The 18,186-nt window shown below is 32.4% G+C and overlaps 1 protein-coding gene across 1 annotated transcript in view; it reads left to right on the top strand.

The window, feature by feature from the left end:
* The window catches only part of GALNT13 (polypeptide N-acetylgalactosaminyltransferase 13), a 427,420-nt gene that overhangs the window by 184,649 nt on the left and 224,585 nt on the right, over positions 1-18,186 (top strand). The window contains exon 3 of the mRNA XM_004577161.4: positions 9,135-9,303. Coding sequence (XP_004577218.1) covers positions 9,135-9,303 — 169 coding nt within the window. The remainder of the gene's footprint in view (positions 1-9,134; positions 9,304-18,186) is intronic.

The following is an 18,186-nucleotide window of genomic DNA, read 5'->3' on the forward strand; positions in this document are numbered from 1 at the left end:
CAATCCAGATAGGCCAGTAGTATATTTCACATATTTTAATCTCCTGAGGCATATCTTGAGAAAGAAAAATCTAGCAAGTACGTTTAAGGGGAGCAGATTTAAAATTTACGATACCCTACTTCTTTTGTCTTAGCATCTGTTCTTTTCCAGATGAAATGTGTCTATCTGTGATAGAAGGGATCCAAGAATCCTGTCCATTGTCATAATCTCATGAAGTGATGTTCTTTTAGTAATTTTTTCAAACAGAATCCAAAACATTAGCAAACTTGAATGTTCTTATCAGATAATATGTAAAAAATGTAGGAAAGGCCTTTTAAAAAAGCTAACCTGTAGCTAATTATAGTTCAGAGATATGTAATATTTGGAACATGCGTCAGTCATGGACTTTGATTCTGTGAGCACACATTCCCATACTAAGGATATTACTAAAGATATACTAAGGATGATAAAACAAATCTAATTCATGTGCATAGATGAAAACTAAAAGTTTATTGTCACAAGTAGTGCAGTAAACCTGTTGACATATCCTTTTAGATTATTGGCTTCCTAGGCATTTTCAACCGCTAATAACTTAGCACTTCTTTTCAGTTTTCACTATTATTTTCTGTTCTCATTGCTGGCTTCAGTTCTTGGACAGAAACATCCGCCATGCTCACTTTACACACTTCAGTTGCCATGTTCTTCCAAATCTAGCCTTGCAGTTTCTCAGATGGAAGTCCAGTTCTTTAGCCATGAGACAGAGACATCTAGAAGTATCCAGACCACACCGTTTCCATTAATAGGATGCTTGAGTTGTCAACCTAGTTTTAAGTAACACTTGTGGTCACAATCATAATACAATCAAGACAAATTTGGTAGTCTGAAGGTTGTGAATGTGAATATATCAACTTTTCTTTGCACCCAAGTGAAGCGGCCACTCGCGTTTTACTGAAAGGCTTCAGCATTTATTACCACAATCTTAAAATTAGGGTCACAGCATAATCTGCATCTGTTACAATTTTATTCATCCTGAGAGAGGAGTTTGTTAGAGCAAGACTACAGATACAATACAGGAGCAAGCTCACTTGATATTACAGACCATGTCAGCTTGTCCAGATGTACCATTGTGATTTCTTGGCTACCTTTTCTGCAATCAGCACAATGTTTTCCTAATAGTTGTAATTTTCTACAGGTGAGAGTGTTTTGAGACCCTTATAATGATCATGCGAAATGGAAATTGTTAATTAACATAGGATGTATTTGCTCCAGTTCCCACTTAATCTAAACAGGGGTGTTAGATGACAACTATACATTCTTTTGTTGCATTCATTCAGATTATCTCATAATGGTCTGCAAGTGTGTTTCTTCTGCTTTACTTGATGGTATGGTCCCATGATATGAGCCTTTGATTGGCCCTGCCTATACCTTTACGTTTCATTATTATATTACTCAGCTGGATGGAGAAACAAATTGCTCCAGAGAAACCTCTGCGTTTCAGAAGTAGTTCTGTTTACCCCCATGCAAGACACAAATCTAATTTCCCACTGAAAAATAACATCAGTCAACTCAACCAATATTGAAGTTCCTTGTTTTGTGAGTTGCCTTGATAGTTTGAGGATCTCATAATGGCCAGAGGGAAGACTGCATTTCCAGTTTAATAGTCATGATTGTATTATCTGGTGGAAGCATTAAAACAAGGGTACTTTTAACCATAAAGGCAAGAATTATAGAGACTGAAAGCAAATAGTCCTTTAATGAGTTACTTGGTAAATGAGACACTTTCCCTTATTTGACTGCTGGAGCTATGCATTCTGTGTTTACGAGAGATGGCAACATCCCTCAGTTATTAGTTTAAGATACATAAAACCCTGTGAGGCACCATCCATGTGGTTTTGTTTTAACACTTATGGCACAACAATATTTTCAGATTATTTCCATCTATCATGTCAGCTTCTAGTTGTTGCAGGATGAGATTAGTCAGTGTTTTGGCGAAGTACTTACACAAGTACTTAAATAACCTCCCCAAGTTATTTCCCCAGGATTGAGGCAGGACTATTTTGTTACTGAGAATCAATGAGAACTTTCTAAGTCCAAAAATGATGTTGCTGACAATTAGAACCAGAGGAATGACTTTCCAGACTCTAGATGTCTCTGTGAGAGGATATTTTTCCCTGTTGAGATCCAAGGAGTCCAATTGAATTAGCTCACCAGATGGTCAAGAATGTTTTCCTATGAATTGCTTTGTGTTGCTTTCTATTTTTGGCAAGTTGTCTAGCCATAACTGTAACATCCATGGTGAAAAGTTTGTTTCGACTGTCCCATGAATCACCTTTATCTCTGTTGTTTTGGCTTCCCAGTTCCTCTCCCACTGTGCTAGAACTGAGTTAACTGAAAAACAAGAGATTAAAAGCTACAGGAAGTATCATTTTGTCTCTCTGATTATTGAGAGTCTCACTTGCAGTGCTTTCCCTCCTTGTTAGCATCAGTGAGGCATGGGTAGTCCTCTGAGGCATCTGGTTCAAGAGAACCTACATTCCTCTTTCGTCACTCTTAGTCTGTCCAAGACCTTTACCGGCTATTGATCCTGTTAGCTCAGGGATTAGTTCAGTTGATGATTGCTACAATCCACTCTTTGTTCATACTTACTCCATTTAATTATTGATAGTTATGAGTTTTGTTTTAATTTGTCATAGATTCCTAATATACAGGGATATTTCTATTTGTCTCATTGTTTGTGTGACAATACTAACAAATTTGTAATAATATATTTGCTATTCCTTCATTTGCTATAACTACAAGTAAAATTCTTTTTAAAATACAGAGCCAATTGTTCTTTTTCTTTTGGTTCTCAGTGGATATATTTTTGCAAACTTGCTTAATCCTATGTTATAGTGAATGCTGACAGCATATCATATGTTCCTTAGAAATAATTTATAGTGAATGTTGTGTTATAGAAATGGCTTGCTCAGAATGTCCATTGTTGCACTTGAGATCCTCTTTTTCAAAAGGGTTTCCAAGTGTCTTGCAGCTAAAATTAGTGTTTTTATTTTCAAAGTATTGTTGCTTTTCTTTTAAGGCGTGATCTGTTTTGTTTTGTCTTGGCAGTATGGATTGAAGTGCGAAGGATATTTCTTATAGAAAGCTGAAACTACAGCTCTCACTAGAGTAGTTTAAAATAGACATTCTTAATGTAGAAGGAGACAATGTCATATTTCAGCATTATTGAGTTCTTCTAAATGTGACCAAATTGTATTCCAGGAAACATTTGTGTCTGTTGTATGTGCCAAACAACCTCTTTATATAAGCACAGTACTGCCTTAATGGGTATATAAGAAACATTTTAGAAGGATGCTTATGAAAGAAAAGGTAAAATGCACTTATGCTATTATCAGAATGTACTTTTTTTCTGGAAAGGACACAATGGCCTTGCTACTTATCCTTGTTTAGCTTTTAAATGCTTTTCTTATCTTTAAAGTGAAATGAATTTCCTTTGAGGAACCCCTTCTACCACAAACTTAAATTCCTTGTGGGTCCTCTTCTCCACCTTCCTGTAAGTATACTGAGAAGCTTTTGTTTATTCAGAAACTCCTCCAGACCTGATCCTTTCTTTTTAATACTCCAGAACCTATTGGCTTTACATTGTATCTGTCACTGGAAAAGCCATGTTGTAATCTGTTGTAGTGCATACAGGCATCCATTGTAGTACATGTTGGCCTTTGTCTGTAACATTCCATCTAAAGAACACTGTGAAGTTATTTAAGTCCTTTAAGGTGAAATTGTGAACAGAAAAGGTAGAATGAGTGGCTCATGATTGTGTTACTAATGGCTGACAATATTTAGGTATATGGATACTCATTTGTAAAGTTACATAAGCAAGGTTTTATAGTAAATATTGCTATTGGAGAATTGAAATAAATTAATAGTGTCTGTCCTTTATTTAAATGTTGGTTTCTTTAACTTTCTGTATATATATATATATATATATATATATATATATATATATATATTCAATGGACGCTACACAAAGTGTGTGATATTTGTAAAAACAACTGTGATACAGTTATACTAGTGGGGAACATGCAATGATGGGAAACATGTTTTGCCATATTTTGTTTTCTGATTAAATCCCACTATGGCCAGAGTCTGTGGATATTGTTTGTTCCTGTTGAGTGAAAGTTTGAGAGCTTTTTATTATCACGTATAAATTTATTTACATTTATTATGTAGCCACATGTGTTAATTGCAAATCAAGTATTAAATAATAGTGAAAGCAAAATGTTCAAAACAAATTGAAATCTTTGTTTCTAAAGTAATAGCAGATACTGCTCTGTATCTCCTAGATGATGAAACTCTTTTTGAGAACCTGTATTTTGTTTTATTTCTTTAAACATATTTACTTAATTATTTTAAAGAAGAAATTGCAGAGTTAGGGGAAACAAAAGGAGAAATAGTTGTTCCCATCCATTGTTTTTTTTTTTCTAAAGTCCTACATTAGTTTCCCCTGGACTATGTGAAATCCAGCAACCAAGAACTCCATCTGGTTACCTCATGGGAATGGCATGAACCCAAGTATTTGCACCACCATCTGCTCCCTACCCACTTGCATTAGAAGGGAATTGGGTCAGAAACATAGTGTAGCCAGTAATTGGATCAGACACTCCAAAATGAGATGTCTGTCTCCTGAGTGGCAGTTTAGCTTGCTGCTCTAAAGTAAGTACCTCCTTAAGAACCTCTGTTTATTTCAATTAGCGTGTTAAGCAACCTTAGCCCAATTGTCTACCTATTCCCTCCCACTTTAAAACTAATTATTCACTGATTGAATGAATAGTGCTTGGGCCTGGGCTGAGTCCACGTTGAGACTTAGTGTGTTGGTGAGGCTCATGGGCTCTCTGGAGAATAAACAAAGTGACACTGACAAGTATAACAGATCTTCACTTTTTAAGCAGAATACAGTGATTGTTTTTGTTTTATAGTTTCATTCAAGTTATTCAAAAAGAACATCTCATAAGCAAGTGGCTATCCTGTACGAGGATTCCAACCCCTAGGGTACTGCCTTCGTGGCTTCCACAGTTAATACAGCCAGGGAAATTACACTTGGGATGTTTTTACCAGCCCAGCCTGCAATGGACACATATCATTTGTATCCACAGACCATACTTAATGACTTAGAAGGTTAGGAAATATTATATAGCTTGGTGTCCATGAGGTGGCAAAAACAGGTTGGTGTAATAGTTATTGTCTGTCATAACACATAAATATATGGTTGTATTACAGTGTTATAAAAGGTGTACTGAGATAAAGTAAAGGAGCCATATTGTCATAAAGGGTGGGAAAGGGAATTATTGCCTTAAATTCAAGTCCTTAGTGGTAAACAATGTTTTATTTTGGTGATTATTTATAGAAGGAACTTTCTTGTAAACAAATACCATATTGAAAGTCAAAGATATCAGAGAAAAATAATTATAATGTAACATGGTTTTCTGCAGTTCCATTAAATTTAAGCCACTTTTTCAAAGCACATTCTTAGTCACGTTTGAAAAGATGATGTATGCATATGGAAAAGTGTTAGTACATATTCATTGATAATAGAGATTATCGAAAACCATGTGTCCAATGAAAAAGGCTTATTAAATAAATCATGGCATAAATCAACATTGGCATATTCAGCAATTGCAGAGCATTTGAGATTTCACATATCTCAAGTGTTTCCAAATGTATTTTTAAATTTATTAAACAAGAATATGCCGTGTTGACAAATGAAATGATAGAATTTAACCTGTATTAGTGACTCCATTTAAACATGTAAATATGTTTATGTGTAGATTATTGTTGACTCGTTTAGTCAGTTTCATTGATTTTAATATGATCTTTCTAAATATCTTCTTTGTTTTCTTTCAAATAAACATGAATTATTTGTATTTGTCATTAAAAATGTTTTAAATTTAAAAGGAAATGGAAGATATAGTTGTGGATCAGTGTTCTCTTCATTTTGTGTGTGATTTTAGCTAACTGGTAGATAAGACTGCCTTCCTGATGATCTGTTTGGTGACAACTTTGTGGAAAATAGTAATGTCTGCTGGCCTTGGTCCAGTTAGGGCGTGATATTTGCAATTATGTTGCATAAAAACAGAATTACTGAAATATAACAAGCAAAAATTAAAATGCAGCATATGGCTATCATAAAAGCATGCATAAAAACCTTGTTGTCAGTTTTGTTAAATTTATGAATTTTGTATATAGATCACTTAATGTTTAAATGAATCACTACTAGCCGAATAAATTTGGTAGTTTAATTTTTTTAGCACAGAATGAACTTTCATTGTATCTTTTAAAAGGTTGATAAACATAGTTTAAGAAAAAAAATAGCAACAGTTGAGGAGTGTAAGAATATTGAGACTCAGGTTTACTAATGTTCTAGTGCATGGGCAGTACGTAGAGAATGAAACTCAAAGAAAGGCCAGAGAACTAAGTGGTGATAATCCGTAAATACTTTGTTCTGCCTTGAGAGCTGTATGTGTTTTTGGAGGAAAAAGAAATGATTTGGACAACAGATGAATGGATCTGAAGCACAGTAGTCTGTTATGAAAATCACCAGGATTATATATAAAGGCTGTAAACAATAATCAAATCCCAAGATGCCAATTTCACGTGTATACATTACATTTATTTGTACTCTGTATTAGTTATCACAGATCAGGTGAAACATACAATAGTTGCTTTTCTTGGACTGGTTCATTTCAGTAAGTACAATGGTCTGTTTATTCAGAAAAGACATGATTTTTGTTGTGGTGGTTCTTGTTAGAGCTGACTAGTGTGCTGCAGTTACAATTATTATGTGTTCTTTATCCAGTCATCTACTGATGGGCATCTCCGTTGATTCCTTAGTTTAGCTGTTGTGATTTGATCTCTATAAGCATGGCGGTACGGAAAACTCTCCCATACTGATTTTGTTGTTGTTGTTTAGATAATTTCTTAGGAGTGTAGTAGCTAGATCTATTTTCAGGCATCTGAGGCATCTCTATAGTCTCTACCATAATCGTTTCTTAGTTACATTCCCACCAAGGATGGTTTATGCTACCGTTTCCCATTTTTTCCACATCTTCACCAGCTTTTTTTCTCCTTCTGATTTTGGTATGATAGTCATTCTAACTAAGGGGTGATGTAAGCTAATTGTGGTTTTATCTTCATTTCCTAATGACTGTCATACTTGTGAAGTCTTTCATTTTTATGTCGTATGTTAGAATGTCAGCCTTTGAAAAATTCTTGTTCTGTCCTTTTACTGTGCTCTTTGTTTTGCTGTTGTTGAGTTTCTGGAGTACTTTGTGATGCCAGAGATTAGTCTACTGTTGAGTAGTTTAAAAATATGCTCTACCATCTTCTGACTGTCTCTTCATTTTATTAATAATGTCTTTTGTTGCTAGATCAAATCCCATTTGTTTATTTTCCCTTAAGCTGACTCACATTTTGGGATCTTTTCCAAGGAGTAAAACCTTGGACCCGATTTCTTAATTCATGAATCCTACTAAACACATAGTGAAGAATTAGTATCAATCCCTGTTAAAATATTTAAAAAGTAGAGGATGGATTTCTTAAATGCATTCTGTGATGCTTAATATCAAACACATAAAATTACACAACAAAAAGCAAAAAATGGGTGCATGAATTATGATGAACATATTTTAATAAAATTTTAGCCAACTGCATGCTGCAACAATTAGTAGGAATTATTCACCACAAGCAAGTAGGAATCTTCGCACACCTGCAAGAATGGTATAACATATACAAATTAATGAGTGCTATGTACCTCAGAAACAAAGTGAAAGACAGAAATTGTTTATCTCAAAATAGATGAATAAATTACATTTGACAAATTTTTATGCACTTTAATAATAAAAGTTCTGCACAAATTAGGTTTTGAATAAACATCCCTCAGTTAATAAACCTAATGTGTAATATAACAGCAGATAATGATATTCTTTAGAAATTGTTAAAATCTATTTTAGAGTTTGTAACATTTATTATTAATACTTGCTATATAGTGACTCAATACGTAGGTGCTACATATTGATAAAGGAAAAGCTGAAGTGTTTCTCAGATCTGCAAAAGACAGGAATGTGCAGGTTTTTCTGGTTTTATTCATAGTAATATTGGAGGTCCTGATAGAACAATTAGAAAAGAGAAGGAAACACATAGCATCCAGATTACAAAAGAGGAAATCACATTGTGAGTGTTTGCAAATGACTTGATCTTATATATAGAAAAACCAAAGATATGAGAACTAATAAATAATATCAGTACAGTTTTAGGATATAAAGTCACATGTTATATTTCAGCAATAATCAGTGATGCATATATAATTAATTATCTGAAGAATAAATTGAGAAAGCAATTCATTTTTCAACAGCTACCCCAAAATAGTTGTAAATAAATATTGTAGGTGATGAGTGAAGCTTATAAGAAGATACAAGAAATAGACCCAAACATTAGAAAAATATATGAAAACATGGGTTTTAGAGCTACCAGGAACTTCAGCATGGTGATAAGTTGCAAGAGAGGATGAGAACATTAGCCTGTATGCAGATTCTGAGTTCTCTTACTGATCCGACAAACCCATAATGTTGTTGTCAAGTTCTAGTTTACAGCACCATTCCAACTTGGCATTTTAAACTACGCATCACAGCTGAGTAACTTTTTCTTACATATTTCAAAATGATTTGACAAACAATAAAATTGCTAAAAGGAGGAAGATTCATCAACCCACTTTGCTGTTATAAAGATGTAATGCCAGTAGACACTTGAAATTTCAAAACATTTGATGAAATGTAAAAAGAAGCTATTTTTGTATATTTTCAAAATGTATTTACGTGTTTCCAATATTCAGCTTATTAAGATTCAGTGTCTTTGCTTGTTCAGTTTTTAAATACTGGTTATCAGAAAATACATTATTCTTATGTTTGAAAGACAGTGTAAAATTTAGAGCTAACAATTATGCTTTGTTATGGTACAAGGCTTGTGAACAGTAAATCTCACTGATTACATTATTAAGGCAGCATCTAAATAACACACTGCACAGTCTAATATAATTCGTAAATTTATTTTATTCAGTTTATTATTATCTGTTTGTGTGTTTCTGTGTACTTGTGTATGTTTTACAGCTGTTATTTCAAGAAACCAAGAAGGGCCAGGAGAAATGGGAAAGGCTGTACTGATTCCTAAAGATGACCAGGAGAAAATGAAAGAGCTGTTTAAAATCAATCAGTTTAACCTAATGGCCAGTGATTTGATTGCTCTTAACAGAAGTCTGCCAGATGTAAGACTAGAAGGGTGAGTTTACTTGTGTTATATACTATATTTTACTTCCTGTGTTTTAAAATCTGAGAACTTCTGCTAAATCAGATCACCTTAATTCTAGAATTACAAGATTCTGAGGACCTATGGCATTACAGGATTTTGTTGTGCACATTGGTGCTGAGAAACACCAACTCTTTTCTTTGGAAGAACTCTTGCACAAAGACATAGAGAAATACGAGTATTTAGTATGCATTTATTCATGGGCCATTTTTGCTTTGTTTTGCATTATCTTGCCAATGTTAGAGCAACCATGCTTTAATAAATGATTTGGTTGTATGAAGAGAACCCTCCATATGGTTTGTCTGGGAAAAGTTTATGCCTTACTAATCTAGCATGACATTCGCCAATTGCCTGTGTAGTTCTTTGACTCTAAAAATTCTTCATTGTGAGCTCCTGAAATTTTGCTGCAGTTTGTAATTAGAATGGTTAGATATCAGCGATAGAAAAAATTCACTTATATATGATACTACATGAAAAATTATATTAGACAATTCAGCTTTTATGTGATTAAGCTATAGAGAATATGTTTATTTTTCTTTGAATGGGTTCAATGGTAGTCTGAATGTCTAGTAGCAATATAGTCAGCCAAGCACTGTACTGGTTCTTAAAAGCAAACTCTTATTCTCTGAAGGTATGAAGGGAGATTTTAGAAATCCCCTGTTTACCAATAAAATGCACGTTATCTCCCATATGAACAGAAGTTGTTATCTTAAAACATCATGATTTTCTACCCTTATAGTAAGATAATGATTAACAAATAAGGTTTTCTGCCTCTAATGGCTTATTTTATCACTATACCTATTCAGATTTTCTTGTATTACTGCATTATTTCAAATGAAACTAAAGGTATATAGAGATCCTGTGATTGGTAACTGTTAAAAAATTGTTAGCTAAGTAAATGATTCTTCACACCACTTTAGGTTTTTGCAATGTCTCTTTCAACAAGACCATGTCTAACTACATTCTATGAACGTTTTTGATTCCCAGAAAATGAGTAGACATTGAATATTAAATAAGACTTTAGTGGTTTCCTATGTACTGTGTTTCCTATTTCCTATGTTTGAGTGGATGTAGACACATTTATGATTTTAAAGATTTATAATAAGAATATTCAAAATATTTTGAGCATTTTTGTATGCTAACTATGTTGCAATTAGTTGTTTTTATTGCATGAGATTACAGAATCACTAAATGTGATAAATGTTCAAGAACATGATGTGAAGATTTTTCCTAATTTTTATAGCTTATTGACTTTCAGCTAAAAGGATTTATTTGCTTTAAGTATTAATTCTGGTATTTTCAGTGTAATTATTAATTTAGAGAAGAATTATGAACTATAAAAAGTCTTGAGTAAGTATATTGTTGTAGCTAATATTATTTCTTAAGAGTCTTGCAACACATTAAGTACTTTAATGTTTAAACCATGAATTGTAGACAAATCAAACATGTGCTATTCAAATTACTTATTATAAGATTGTTGCTTAACATATTTAAGGTACTTGTTTTGTTTGAATGCAGATAATTTATAAATAGTCACTGAAATATTATTGAAGTAATTTTAATCCTATTATTGTATGAAATTGCACTGTATATTATTAAGGAAAACAGAAATATCATCCAGAATTCCTAGAGAAATCAGTGTGTGTTTGCCAGTCATCCTGAATGACTCAGTTTTGTGACTGCTTGGGAACAACCAATGTTGCAAAACACAACATGAGTCACAATCCAAAATAATATTCAAGAGATGTAGCAATATGTTGATAATGATTTTATTGCAAATATGTTAATGTTCATGTAGTTTCATTGTAATGTTTTTTTCCCCCCAAAAATGTACACATTCAGTAGTCACAGTGATGACTAATAGTAACTATATGGAAACTCGAAAGATATAACTCTGAAATAATTAGTTAAAAATAAAAGCTTAATTTATTTTGTGGAAAGCTAGTGTTGACACAAAGAACTTACTATGTTTATTTTATTCCATGAGTCTTAGTTTCCTTTGAAAGCTGAACTGATTCCATCAATTTAATATAAATGTCTGGATTCCTTCCTTTTTATAGAAGCTGGACATTATTGTATCAGAGAATATGTGTGTGCATCACAGTTTCTTTCTCATCTTTAGATGTGCTCTAGTTTGTATCATAAGTGTTGCAATAGCATGGTGGATATGTGCTACAATGATTTCATCTGTTTTGTGTATAAACTCTGTAGTTGGAATGTTTGGTAATTAGACCTTGCCATTTCCATTTGTTTGACTTTGAATTTGAATTTGACCTCTACATACACTCCCTATACCTGGAATCTTAAAATAGTTGTCATTTTGTGATTGTGATATTGTAGCATAAAATAAAATGTAATATATTCTGTGTGATTGTGACATATAGTAATCACACTATAGGAATAGTGTTGGGGCTTCTTCCCAACAGGAGATCTCATATATGCTATGAAGTTACTTTTACCTAGAAATAACACACAGCATTCATTTTATTTTTTAAAAAGAACTTATTATGTTTGTTTTATTCTGTTTCTTATTTCACTTAGTAAGCTGAATCAATTTCATCAATTCCTTTTATTGTAGAAAAATGATATTTTAGCAAATAAGAACATGTGTGCATGACATTTTCTTTTTCATTTTTTGATGTACTCTACATAATAAGTTTTCTGCTATTATCAGTGTTGCAGCAAGTACCATGGGTATGTGATACAATGATTTTATGTGTGTAACACTGTTGGATTGCTTGGTAATATGGCCTTTCCACTTCCATTTTTTTAAAAGTGAATCTCCATGCTGTTTTCCCTAATACTTATTACTAATTTGTATTACTAGCATGGGTATCAGACTTTGCTCTTCATTGTGTCCTTGCCAGCTTTTGTTACTGTCTGATGATCTTCATGTTAAAAGGAGTGATGTGCTATCTCATTGTCATTTTGATTTGTATCTATCTATGATTTTTCGTGTTTCATGGCCATTATTTTTTTGAGAACTGTGATGAAAGATAGAAAGAGAAAAATCTGAATTTGATTTACAAAAAGGAAGGAAGGTGTAAGTGAAGGTATGTTATGCATTTTTTGAAACGATAGTCGTGAATTGTGGCCGACTGGATGCAAGTGAAGAGAAAATAAGGTGTAATGACATGTCTGTTTTCTGATTGCTATGAATGTGAAATTTGTAGTTCTGCTTCCTGATTGATTGTGTATGTGTGTATGGAAAATTGTAACACAAACACAAAAGTGCTGAGTACTACTCTTAATATGCATAGGGAAATTAATTCCACACATGACTGCATTAGATTAATCAAAGTATTTTTAAAAAGTTATCTTAATAAAGTTTTGAAAGCATTTAAAGAATATAGCAATTATCAAATTAAAAAGAAATCTAGCAGAGCTCAGAAATGCAGTCAATATTCTCATTTTATATTTGTCTTTTATAAAATTAGTGGTTCATTTTTCTGTATACTGGTAGAATTGTGAAAAATTCTTTTAAACAATGTTCAGAATATAATACAGAGGTTAGCCCTTTGAGATTTAGACATTTGTTTAATGCATGTTTTTTCCTTTACTTACCACAATTAAGAAATTCAATTTTATAGGTAAAGATTTGTTAATAAACAGTTTTAGCTTGATTCAATTTAGGAGATAATAGCAATATTGTTAGAATAATCCTCTCTGAAAGGAATATTTGGTTTGGATAAAAATAGTTCAATGTTTTTGGCCACGAAAGATTTTTTTCGTTATGAACATAATGTTTTAAAGATTAAATGTTTCTATTTCTAATTTACAATCCATGTGTATAGGTGGCATTATGGTTCTATATGAAAAACAAACAATACACCAAAAAACTGTAAAAACTGATAAACCAGTTAAATAAAGTTGTATATCACAAAATCAATATAAATAATACAGCTTTTATATACTGATGATGAGCTCCATGTTCAAAAGTAAGAAAGAAATCCCCCTCTCAGTTGTCATAAAAAAAAAATCCAAGATTTTGGAATGTACTTAACCACACAGTAAAGATCTCTACAGAAAAATTTATAAAGCATGGATGGAAGAAATTATCAAGGACACACACAAACAATAAAGATATCCATTGCTCACAGATTGGGAGAAATAATATCAGACAAATGACCAAAATAACTAAAATAATCTATAGATCACATCTATCAATATATCAATGAGATTATTTCCAATATTTAAAAAATCTAAACTTATATTGAATCAAAATGGACAGCCAAAGTGATAATGAAAAAAAGAATGTGAACCCGTCACAATACCTAATTGCAAATCGTATCAACAATTATATTAATGTATTTTTTCATAAGTCGTAAGCAACAACCACCTCCCAACATTTTCTGTAGGTTGTCTATTCTTTCTGTTCTTTCTAATCTTTATTAATTCCCGTTCTGTTTATATACTGATATTTTTTACACGTTTAACTCCCTCATAAGTGGAATTTTTTGTCATTTGTGTCTCATTTCTGTTAATACAAGCACCTGCATTCCATTTATTTTGCTACAAACGAGAGGAATTTTTTGTTTTCATGGCTAAATATCATTCCTTTGTGTGTATCCACAACACATTTTGTTTATCCATTCATCTGATGAAGATGTATTGTCATAATCATTGCCTATTGTGAACACCATTGAAACATATGGTAGCAGGCATTTCTTTGTTAAAACGATTTCATTTGCTTTAGTTACAGGTCTAGTAGCAAATGTATTGTATTTGAAATTATTTCTAGGTTTTAAAGAAACCTCTGTAATGTTTATGCACAATGGCTATACTAATTTGCATTCTCAGAAGTCATACAAATACTCCTTGTTTTTCCACAATGTTGTCTAAATTTACTCTACTTTTTGTTAAAGACCAATTTGGATGTGTATTTTGCTCATGGCTAGTGAGATTGAGCAATTTAAAAAAAAGATTTATTTTACTTAAAAGAGTTGCAGAGGAGGGGAGGAGAAGACGGGGATGTTCCATTAGCTCCTCTTCCCCTCCTCCATATACCCCAATGATCTCAGCAGAAGCTGGGCAGGTTTGAAGGCAGAAACCAAATCCTTCTTCCTAATCTCTGATGTGGATGAAGGGGCACAAGACTATGGGTCATGCTCTACTGGTTTCCCAGGCTATTAGCAGGGAGCTGAATGGTGGATCATCCAAGACACGAATCAGCATCCATAGAGTATGCTGCTGCCATAGGCAGAAAATTGGCATGCTACACCAAGGGGATGGCTCCAAGTATTTTTTTCCATATATTTATTGGCCAGTTGACCATTTGTGAACTGGATATATAGATCAGTTTGCCGATTTCTCAACTTAATGGTGGCTTTGTGATATGCTAGGTTTTTGAGATCTTGATATATTATTCTGGATATTAATCCTTTGTCAGATAATTAACTTAAAGTACCTTGGGTTGATTTTCATGTAAGGAGAGAGGTAAAATTCTAATTATTCTATACAGGAATACATTTAGTTTTTCCAGCATCATTCAATGAAGCGTATCATTCCAGTGTATGGTCTGGGCACTTCTAACAAAAAATTGAATGTCTGTGTATGTCTGTGTATGTATATATATATATAAAAAGTTTCTTGGCTTTCTGTTATGTCCCTTTGATCCGTGTGTTAGTTTTTCTGCTAGTGTCATTGTGTTTCAGTTGCTGGAACTTTGTGGTTTGCTTTTATGTCAGGTATTTTGATACACCAGATTAATATTTATATATTTATTTGTTTGTTAATTTGTTTATGTCTATAATTACTTTGACTAGCCTGTATTTTTGGAATTTCATATGAAATTTAGAAATGTACGTTTTTTTCTAATTCTGTATTGAAAATCTTATGGGATTTTGATAGGAATTGGGTAAAATATGTATTTTTAAAAGATTATGTAGAAGTTTTAATAATACTTATTCTTTCCATCCATGAGGAAAGAATATCTTTGTCTTTGATAATTTCATCTGTGTCCTGTTATTTCCTTTGTATATATACTTGTTTTAATTTATTTGTTAATATTTGAATCTTTGAAGCAATTGTGAATGTGATTTCTCTTAGCAGTCAATTTAGTATATTAGGCTGACGTGCAGTAAGGTTCTGTTTTACAAATATGGATATTTTGATCTATTGGTTTTGAATTATTTTGGCATTTATTTATTTGTCAATGTTAATTGCTCTTGCTGATCCTTCAAATACTACATTGAATACCAATGGTAAAGGGGGCATCTTGTCTTGTTTCAGATGAAGTGAAATGCTTTCAGCTCTTCTCCATTTAGTATGACATTGGCTGTTTGTTTTTTACATATAGTCATTATGATTTTGATTTATACTCCTTTTATACCTAATTTGTTGAGCATTTTGTTACAAATGGAATTAGAATCTTATCAGTGTTTTTTCTGCATATATTGAGATGCAGAAAAAATTCTATGAGATGACCATATGCCTTTAATTAGGCATTCAACTGATTTGATTTATAATATGCATTGATTTTCAAATGTTGACCCACTTTTGCATGCCATTAATTAATCAAACTTGATTGAAATAAAGAATTTTTCTAATGTGGTGTTAGATTTCATTACGTACTCATTTGTTTGGAATTTTTAGATCTTAATTTTGCTCTGTAATTTTCTATTTTGGGGTATCTTTGTTGAATTTAATGTTACACTTGATCCCATTGAAAGACTTTTCCGTTATCTCATACTTTCCAATTTGTGGGATAATTTTGGTAATATTGGAATTTGTCCCACTTTGTGTGTATGTGTGTGTGTATGTGTGTGTATTATGGCATTCAGATTTAAAGATACAAGATCCTATACTTCTTTTCAATGGGAGACATTTAATTATTCTTTCACTATTGTTTTTTGTTATGGGACTTTTTAAATTTTATATGTATTCTTATTTGATCTTGATAAGTTCTATGTATTTAGGAAATTATCTATTTCTTTGAGGTTTTTCAATTTATGTTTGCATAAATTTGTTGTTAGTATTTTGTTATGATTCTTTTTAATTCTGTGGTACTGGTAGCAATGTTCAATTTTTCAACTTTTTATTAAACCAAGGTTTTTGTTCTCTTTTTCTTTGTTATTATTTCTTTCATATTTACTGATTTTTTTAAAAATCAGCTGTTTGTTTTAGTGCTCTTTTATATTATATTTTGGATTAAATTTAAGGTATTTTTAGTGATTTTCTTATCTTTGTTCCTTCCATAATTTGGAGTTTGATTTGTTCTTTTTTTGTAAGTCCTTGACATGCATCTTGAATGTTTATTTGAAATCTATCTATTGTAATCTTCTAAGTATTTCTTTTGCTATGTTCCATAGGTTTTAATGTGTTGGGTTTACATTTGTTTCAACTCTTTAAAATTTGTCTTTTAAATTTTCTGTGTAATCCACTGGACATTCAGGAGACTGTTGTTCAATTTCCACGTATTAATACATTCTCTATTCTTTTTCTTTTCCTTTTGATTTCTATATTTTTTTGCAGCCTGAAAATATATATGGTATGACATTTGTGTAATTTCCTGAATTGTGACTTTTGGATTATAATATTTTCTATCAGAAAAAGTTACATGTGTTAATGAAAAGGATGTATATATTATGGCTGTTTTGTTAATTGTTCCTATATGTATGTTAGCTATATTTGCTGTCTGATACAGTTAAGCTGTACTATATTTTTGCTGATTTTCTGTCTGGGTGATTTGTCGATTGTTGATGGTAAGATGTGAAAGTTAGCCACCATTGTTTTGGAGTCTCTCTCCATTTAGGTCTATTGAAATTTGCTTTTCACAGTCTTACACTCTTTCATTGGTGTGTATACATTTGTGATTGTTATTTTTTCTTTGCTGCATTGATGCTGTTTTCAATAATAATCTCCTAGTTTTTCTGTTTTTATAATTATTTACTCAATGTCTGTTTAATTTGATATGTGTATAGGCAATCCTGACATTTTTTTTGTGTTTGCATTATATGTATTTCTCTAATCCTTTTGTAAGATTTATTTGTTGGTATTGGAAAGGCAGATTTACAGAGGGAAGGAGAGACAGAAAAATCCTCCATCTGTTTGTTTACTTCCCAAGTGGCTTCAACAGATGGAGTCAGTCCGATCTTAAGCCAGGAGCCAGGAGCTTCTTCCGGGCATCCTACTTGAGGGCAGGGTCCTAAGACTTTATCTTTTAATGTTCAAAACTTCTGAAACAATAGGCTATGCTCAGAGACTTCTTATTTTATTTTAAATACTCTTAAGGTAACTTCTACCCTATAATATGAGCAAAATCATCCCTGTGTTGATGTGTTTGTAGTTTTATTCTCAGTCCACTTATTTGTTGAGGTATCAGTATAATTAGACACAGAGAGATGGGTTCTAAAAAAGATCTCTTTTTTTTTAGAAAATATTTTCCATCTGTTTTTAAACTCACTGTATTCCTGGTGAAACTGCTAAATATATCTTGACAAGAGGATGCTAGATTTTCTGCCATTGTCTATACCGTATTGTTCCTATGTACCAATGTTATGATAAACTTACACGGCAGAATGATAGTTTGGTGAATGTTTTTGAAGAATTACACCCCTGTAATAATGTAGGGGGAAAAAGTAAGGGTAGGTGGAATGGGGGTGGTGGAACAGGAAATGCTGAGCCTGTAGAACTGCATCATGAGAAATAAGAATTAAATAAAACAAAGCAAAACGAAATACAATCACCAAATTGTCCAAATTATTTCTTCTCTAGCACTTCTTTCCCTTTGTTACTTGCATTCTCTTTTCACCCCAACTCTTGCAAAGTAGGTCTGTTGCAAGTGTTAAGACCTTGGAGCTGATCCATTTTCATTTGGTATTCATATGCTTGGTAATTTCATGAAGTTCCTCAATT

The sequence above is a fragment of the Ochotona princeps genome, chromosome 5 (assembly GCF_030435755.1).
Source record: "Ochotona princeps isolate mOchPri1 chromosome 5, mOchPri1.hap1, whole genome shotgun sequence".
In the NCBI taxonomy this organism is placed as follows: Eukaryota; Metazoa; Chordata; class Mammalia; order Lagomorpha; family Ochotonidae; genus Ochotona; species Ochotona princeps.